At 26.4% G+C, this 8,335-nt stretch overlaps 1 protein-coding gene across 5 annotated transcripts; it reads left to right on the forward strand.

Moving 5' to 3' along the window:
* The first annotated feature begins 732 nt into the window (after positions 1-732).
* Positions 733-8,067, forward strand: LOC122273031 (E3 ubiquitin-protein ligase RNF10). 5 transcript variants are annotated; one of them, XR_011638433.1, is made up of 7 exons: positions 733-953; positions 1,322-1,498; positions 3,794-3,911; positions 4,535-4,606; positions 6,130-6,199; positions 7,367-7,458; positions 7,716-7,764. XR_011638433.1 is itself a non-coding variant. In XM_071188522.1 (7 exons), the coding sequence occupies exons 3-6, from the start codon at positions 3,813-3,815 to the stop codon at positions 7,454-7,456; spliced, it is 273 nt and encodes a 90-aa protein (XP_071044623.1). In that variant the 5' UTR covers positions 733-953; positions 1,322-1,498; positions 3,794-3,812; the 3' UTR covers positions 7,457-7,458; positions 7,716-7,764. The 5 variants fall into 5 exon arrangements, 4 of the variants coding, with proteins under 4 accessions (XP_071044623.1, XP_042913015.1, XP_042913017.1 ...); XM_071188522.1 differs by having other exon boundaries at positions 7,425-7,458; XM_043057081.2 differs by lacking the exon at positions 7,367-7,458 and having other exon boundaries at positions 7,716-8,042.
* The last annotated feature ends 268 nt before the right edge of the window (positions 8,068-8,335 follow it).

An 8,335-nucleotide genomic window follows, 5' to 3' on the forward strand; every position in this document is an offset into this window, starting at 1 on the left:
GATTTCCATTTACAAGTTATGTGATTCTGAGGTGCTTTGGTGGTATTGTTTTTTTCCTTTCTCCTTTAAACTTCAGTTTAGTACTGTATAACCAGTTTTGGTTCTATCATCAAATAGCAATTATCAATAATTTTTGTTATTTTTATTATTGTTAATACTTATTACTTTTTTTATCTTATAATATGAAATATGATATTACCATTTTATACTTTGAATTGACCAAGGTGAATGGAATGGGTCCATTTGGAAAAATTCACTAATTTCCAAAGTTTTTTTTTTTTACACAATTTTTTTGTTGAATCTTTACAGTTTAAAATTTACTGTCTTATCTTTTATCAAAATAAAATCAGGTTTAGTAATAATTGAAATTTTATTTCAAATTGACTTAATTTTTATTTATTACAAATCAATTTTTTATTTAAATCTGTTAGTAGTACGCTTCACATTGTTGTACCACAATAATAGCGTTTCTAGACAGCATTGTCTGGCCTAACGAGAATTTTTTTAAAAATACAAGTTACTCTCAATGTGTTAATAACAATTGTCAGCTTTTAAGCTTCATCTAACAAATTTTCTTTGTTTTAATGAATTTCATTGTGGTCCCGACTTGTACCCTGATTAACATTGATAATAATTTCTGATTTTTATAATAGTATTTTCTTTTTTCCAGACTTAAATTTTTTTCGGCAACACTTTGGGTGAAGATTTTGACTAGGATCATTAAAGTGTATCAGAAGGTAAGCTGTAGAACACCATGTGTGCTTTTTTAAATTATTTATTATGTATGAAAGTAATGAAACTTTATTTAAAATTTTATGTTGCCAATTCGTTGCAAGGGATAATGGAGATTATTCTATGTATCAAAACAATCCAGATAAGCTTGTAGAGTGGTCATTAGTTGAAGAAATAGTATGTGCAGATTTTCTGTGAGATAGTCTGTCACATTGGGAAAAGTAATTTTTTTATTTTATTACGGCACATTTGTTTTCTGTTTTAATCATGCTGTTAGTAAATGTATAGTTTTATGTAATTTATATTACATCGAGTAGCCTGCACAAGAATTATTTTCTTAGTTAATTACTTTTAGTTAATTTTTTTTTGCTAATAACTTCATAAGAAATTGAAAATTTTGTTTTAAGATATAATTTAATTGTTATGCATCAACAAAGTGCTCAAAAATTTTATCTCTTAATTTAAAATAATATTGTTTAGGTTTTAATTAAAAAGTAACATAATAGATAAAAAAATTTTTTTAACCAATTGAAAATTTCTGCAATAGTTTTTGTCCTTGTACATATCTCAGAATTTTGTATTTCTTCAGCGTTTAACATGTCATGATGCCATCTTGCCCAATTTGTCTTCACATTTCAACTGCTGCAAAGATGTGTGGACATGTTTATTGCTCTCCCGGCATTCTACATTATTCGGCTTTAACTGATAAATCTTGGCAAAAATGTCCTATTTGTTTTGAAGCAGTGCAGAAAATTGATTTAAAAGGGTAATTTTATTTATTTATTTATTATATTGTGAACTTGACAGTTTCTTGATGGTGATTTGAAATTTCAACTAAATATAAATAAAGAATAATTAAATTTTCTACTTTAAATGGTTATTATCTGTTTTTGTTCATTTATTATCTGTTTTTAGACTTATTATTTAATTACTGAAGTATTGTTTCTCATCTTATTTAAATATATATATATATATATAAAATTCAATGAGGGAAAGTAAAGTTAGTTATATGTTTTCAGTCTTTTGGTGGATTTTATTTATTTTTTCTCTTATAAAAAAAAATGAGTTAAGACAAGCAAAAAATTTAAGATAACAATAATTTGTCTTTTTTTTTTATATTTCACAATTTGCTGTCTGTATGTATATCTATCCGTCTATCTATCTGTATATAATATAAAAACTGTTGTTTGTTGGTATTCTTGTTTAAGAAAATGTTTATAAGACTCTTTGCTTTTAATTTCCTACACGGTGAGGGCTTTATTATGTAATAATAAAATATTAATGATTAAATTAAATAAAGTGAGATTATTTCCTATAATTATATATTTTTTAGCAATCATAAGTCTTCAGTATATTTATATTTTTAAAGTATAAAGATTTGTATCTAATTTTTTCTACCCTTTTAAAATATGGATACCTACATTCTGTTTTAAAATTTTCAATTTTTACCACATTTACCCCTGTTGAAAGTAAAGACAATTTTAGAAGTCAGAAATTAAAAGTGCTAAGCACATTTTTGTTGCTTAGATAACTTTTTACTTCTGAAATCTTAAATTCTTAGTTCTTGTCTTATGATAGCTAATTATTTTTAACATATAATATAGCTGTTGGAATGCCTTTGCTTTTCCCTTTATCTTTTTAAACACACAAGTTTAAAGGTATTGAAAAAAATTTAAAATAATTTTTTAAATTTATTCTTTGTGTTTTTTTTAAACAGTGTTTCCATAAAACTATGCAAGTTCTGTAACTGTTGGAGATGAAATTAAATTATGCTTAATGAAAAGATAGAAAGGATCACTGATTTCTTTACCAGTTTCTATTGAAAATGCTCATACAGCTATATTTACTGTCAATGACGATATGTATTTTTTTTTATAAATAATTTTTTACAATAATTTGTTACAATTTAATGTATTTGTTACAATATAATATATTTGTTACAATAATGTTTTACATTTGGTGTTGGGTAATTTCAAATTCTTGCCCTTTTTGATTAGTTATCAACAATCAATTGTATATTTTTTGTAAAAAAACTGAACAACTTGTGCAGGAGGGAAGGAGACTTGCGGCAGAAATTAGCCTGCTGCGACTTATGTCATTACATAAGTAATTATAAATATAAAATCAGTATGAAAACGCTCATTGAACTAGTAAAATCCGAAACCAGAATGGGAGAGGAATGACTTATGTCATTACATAAGTAATTATAAATATAAAATCAGTATGAAAACGCTCATTGAACTAGTATTTATAAATATCTTCATGAACAGAAAAATAAAAACTTTGTTAATGAATTTAGAAAGACTGAGAAACTTCCGAGTCAACCCCCGCCCCCATCATAAATTCAGTTAGATATTAGAAAAAGAGAAATGCATTAAAAAGTTGTTGTTGCTAATTCCCATCTGGTCTGACGGGGTCAGACCAGATCAATGAATCCGTTGATATTAAGAAAATCCGAAACCAGAATGGGAGAGGAATGAATGTCGTTCCAATCCAGCCCTAAACAGTTCAAGATGTGAAAAATAATAATCATTGCCACAACTATCACCGTTCACTTGCAATCAAAAATTGCTCTTTATGCAAACTTGCAGTTGTAGATGCCATGATTGGGAGAAGTGATCTTCGCCAAACTTCTAACCATCTATGTACTATTGTAAGCAGTCAATAAAATTTTTTCCTCTACTGGTTTCTTGCGTACAACAATGACCCCCCTTCAAGAGCGTTGTACTCATTGATTAGAGGAAATCATGCTGTCTACACAAATGTATTGCGACCACCTTTAGTGGAAATGACTAAATAGCTCTTCTAAGCTTTGTTTTGTAATTTAAGCTGCAGATTTTCTGTCCAGTCCAGGGGCTCAACGCTTGATGGGTGTTAAATTTTATTAATTTCCCTAGTCTCCAAATCTTATTATATTTTAAAAATCTCCCTAAAGTTAGAAAAGTGTCTGAAAAAACCCTTAGCTTAAGAGATTTTTTTTCTTATCTCATTATTTGCTTAAGAATATATGTGTGTAATGTGAACTATTAAATAGTAATATTTAATTAAAGGAATGTTCTAGGTGATTCCAGAAATTACTTATGGCTGGTCAGAAGGAAGTCTTTTCTGTCATTGAAAGAGAGAGAGCTGCTTATGAAATGGACACTCCAGTGGCTTGCTTTATGGAATCTGCCTTTACTGTAAGGTCAAAGTTATGCCAATAATTTAATGATTTTCAACTTATCTGATTCGTTGTTTTTAGTTTAAGTTTAATTTTTAAAATTTATACCTGTGATATTAATATTTCTTGTATTTTTTATGAACTGTAACAGTTAAAAATAATTAATGTTTGAAAAGTTAATGTATTAATGAAAATATTTGAGCTGAATATTGTCTCTTGATAAAATCTCATTGAATAATATAATATTTTACAGAGTGTTCACTATCCTTATATTACTTATAGGTAAAATAAATTTGAAAGAATTCTCATAAAAACATGGATCATATTTCACTTCATGCTTAATATCTTTTTTAAGTGAATTTTGCTCTGATGTTCGTTACATGCAATGTTTTCAGAGTTTAATGCTAACACTGCCCAGAAAAAGTGAAATTTCATTAAACTTTTGTTTGTGTATAGAGAAGACCACTGTGAATTTTTTGATTAATTGATTTATTGAAAAATTTTACTGTTATTTATTTCACAAGTGTTCATTAAAAGAAGATAACTGTATCCCCACAACCTGTTGATAACATTCGTCAACTTTTATCACTTAAAAGATTTAATTTGGTATTTAACATTCTAAAGTTTTTTTCTTCTTTGCAGCTACTTCATGAAAGGGATATTGCTTTAAACCAGAATGTAGATCAACTTAAGGAGCTCATTTATAGAAGCAATGTATGTGATTTTTTTAAAAAAATTTATTGGAACAAAGTGTTTGTTTTTTAAAAACAAAATTAGCAAGCAAAATTTTTAATTTTGTTTCTTCTTTGAATTATTTGAATATTATATTCTTGCAAACAATGTCTTTTTATGACTTCTATAGCTATATATTACCTCGGAAACAAATTTCTTGTCTAAACCTTTCTATTATTTTCCCTTTTTTGGTGGGCATAAGTATAAGAGCATAATTTCATAAATGCCAACTCTATTGTTTTTAACAGGAGTTGTATTTTGCTACTGCCTTCCAATTTTTATTATCTCGAAAATTTCCCCCTCTTTTATTATCTATATATATATTTCTCTTACACGGCGATAAAAAAAAGCCTCATTACAACTCCCCGAATGGCAACGCNGTTTAAAAAAATCCTCTTAATTTCATCATTAATCTGTTTGTGCTCAAAAGAGAGCGCCAGTAAAACTGTTTCATATCAGACAGTATCTTTGCCTCTCATTGGATGAACTACATTCATGCTTAGTTACATTTCTGCTGACACTGACTTAGTGAGAATATGCTCTTAGATATAATTTCAAATTGAATGAAGGGAAGCTTTGGTCTATATTTGTTTATATGTTTTTTATTATTATTAAGTAATAAAGATTGATTCATATAGAATAATNCTGACACTGACTTAGTGAGAATATGCTCTTAGATATAATTTCAAATTGAATGAAGGGAAGCAAAAGTTTGGTCTATATTTGTTTATATGCTTTTTATTATTATTAAGTAATAAAGATTGATTCATATAGAATAATTATTTTATTAATTTTGCAGGTTTTTAAAAAATACAAAAAGACCTTTTAAAATAAAAATTCTAGATTCTTTTCAAAATTTTTACTATCTTATTTATCTATAAATTAATAATTAAATTATAGCCTAATTTTATTGATTTGAGTTTACAAAGCTTGACATTCATTTCTATGATGTAAATTTTTCGGACAATTAAGCTTAAATTTTTCAGTCACTTTTTTCCCCCTTATTGCTGCTTGCTTTAAATAAAGCTATTTCAAGTTTTTATCTTTTTTATGGTTTTCAAATAATATAAGAATGTAATTTATGTGGAAAAATTGTTTATTGAAATTTAATACATTATATACATATACTAAATCTTTTACTTCATATTGCTATCTTAAAATGCGATTAATATGTCTAAGGTTTTAAGAATGAAAGGTTGGTGACATGTACATATTTTAATTTTAGTGTCTCTAATTTTAGGGTTAAGATAATTTTTCTAAGGTTAAGATAATTTGTCTAAGGTTAAGATAATTTGTTTACATTTTGTTTAAGAATATTTTTTGCAGTTAGTTCATTTAGAAAAAGTTCATTTAGTTCCTTTAGTTCCAAAGTTCATTTAGTTCCTCAAAAACATATACTACTTAAAAAAATTAGAATTAGTTTAGTTAACTTGTTAAAATTATCTCTTGTAAAATAAAAATATTTACATTAAATTTTGTATAAGTTTTATATAATTGCATTTTAGGGTAATGTACCAGAGAGAAAACATCTTATTTCAACAAGTTCAACTGAGTCTTATGAAGAATTACATGAAAGTATGTTGTTTTTACCTATCATATAGTGTTATCATATATTTGTTAATAAAAATATGTTAATGCATAAAAAGAATTAAAATTTTAATGTTTCTTTCCATTTTTTCTTAGTTTCTTTTAAGATGCAAATTTATTAATTACATGTATAAATATTAATTTCCGACTGAAAAATAAGAAAAAGTACAAGTTCTTATATGTTTCATTGTAGACATAATTAATTGATGATTGACATCTAAAGATGGTTATTTGAAGAATTTCTGGAGAAATTGTTTCAGTTGCAGCTGCAATTCAATTTTTTAGAATCCTTTAATTCAATATCGTTTTTACATGCACACATTTTTTTGATGTATCACCAGAAAGTCTAGCGGTAACAGGTTTTTGTGCAGTCCAAAAATCCAGTCATTTCATCTATTTCATGAATTGGGTAACCTCTCATTTAAGGTTTCATTTCAGATAGGAAAAATTATGAGAATATTTTGGCCTGTATTAAAATCATGCTATTCCCAGTTACAGCTTTAAAATTGTTATCTTGTGTACTTAAATTTTCAGTAGATTAAAGAAAAGTTTTCCAAACTTGCTAAATGTTTTCAGTTAATATGTCAAAAATTAAAACATGTATATGTTAATTATGAAAATTTCTATGTGTTAAAAATTAGTATAAAACAGGTTTTTTTAAAATTTTTCCGGGAAGTATTTGCTGTAAAAAAAAAAGTGTTAGCATTGAATGTGTCGTGTTTTTATTTGTTAGTAGTCTAAATGAATTAGCAAATAAAAAGTATCACCAGACATAAACCTATTGTAATCCCATTGAGAAAAATCAAAACAATCTCGTCATTCTCTGAGTTTGAAATAAATGTTATTGTGCGTAAGTTTAAAAAATGAATAAATAAAAAACTGTGGATTTTAAATATTTGTCCTAAAATAAAAAATTGTTATGGTGAAATTTATTGTTCAGAGCAAGCTTAAATAATGAAATGACCCTATGTCTGTTATTGTACTTTATTGTCCAATTAAATAAATACAGTACTTAGCCGTGAAATGAAATTCAATGATCCATAATGAATCTCTAATGCATAGGTGAGGTTTTAACTTGTAAGTTACTGAATTGCAGTCACTCTAATTCTATTTTAGGAAGAAAAAAAATATTTAAATTACTGAAAATTCTTTTAGTGTTTCAAAATGTCTGAATAGCATGGAATATGTGATGCAAGTATGAATTCTATTTCAGACTGTGAAAGAAAAGGGGTGACATTTTTCTAACGGTATTTATCTATGTTTTACTGCATTATTATACTATAAAGTTGAAATAATTTCTCTTTTATCTTTAAAGTGTGAAGAATCTTAATAAGTTTTTAAAATATATTTTCCCCCTTTTTTTTTTCTTTCTTGTCATTCTTATTTATTTTGTTAAGCAAACCAAAGTAATTTATTGTTATGTTTATTCTACACGTAGATAGTTTGAATTTAAAGTAATCTAAAGTATTGTAACTGTTTCATTCTTTGTTTCATTTAACTTTAGCTGAAGATGGGCAACACATTTGTATTCACAACATAAATGTAAAGATGTTGTTAAAAGAATATGGCTCCTTGGAATTTGCTCCTGAGACAATTACAACTAAACTTGTTGAAGTTGAAAGAGTCGCCATGACTGAAGTAAGTAATCCGCTTGTTTTAAACTTCCTTCTTCTAAAGCTTTTTCGCTGAATAAAATTTTACACCATATTTCATGCATTCATACGGGTTCTTCGGAAAAGGTTGAGATATCTTTAACATTTGCTGTTAACCTGCAAATTCCATATTGCAGAATTCAATTTTTCTTCTGTCGTCTCAAAAGAGACTATGTCTCAGTTTAAAGGTAAGCTCTACGTTGTTTTCATATTTGAGAATAACAGTCATGAAATACTTTTTGTTAATTTTATTTGCTGCAANTTCATATTTGAGAATAACAGTCATGAAATCCTTTTTATTAATTTTATTTGCTGCAAAAGGGATACTTTAAGAATTATTTTTAATTATATTTTATAATATTAAATTATTATTAGTTAGATAGCTGAAAAAATGTGCGTCATATTTTGTTTTGTTTGCCATGATTTTAAACTTTTATGAAAAAAATATGTGTGGCACTTGAATAAATATTGT

Source organism: Parasteatoda tepidariorum, unplaced genomic scaffold (genome assembly GCF_043381705.1).
Source record: "Parasteatoda tepidariorum isolate YZ-2023 unplaced genomic scaffold, CAS_Ptep_4.0 HiC_scaffold_1964, whole genome shotgun sequence".
NCBI classification, from domain to species: domain Eukaryota; kingdom Metazoa; phylum Arthropoda; class Arachnida; order Araneae; family Theridiidae; genus Parasteatoda; species Parasteatoda tepidariorum.

Excerpts from the sequence above, each read along its gene's own strand:
- LOC122273031 (XM_043057081.2), top strand. The coding sequence starts at position 3,813 with ATGGCTGGTCAGAAGGAAGTCTTTTCTGTCATTGAAAGAGAGAGAGCT. Across the intron at positions 3,912-4,534 it reads TTATGGAATCTGCCTTTACT|CTACTTCATGAAAGGGATAT; the intron begins GTAAGGTCAAAG and ends TCTTCTTTGCAG. Across the intron at positions 4,607-6,129 it reads AGCTCATTTATAGAAGCAAT|GGTAATGTACCAGAGAGAAA; the intron begins GTATGTGATTTT and ends ATTGCATTTTAG.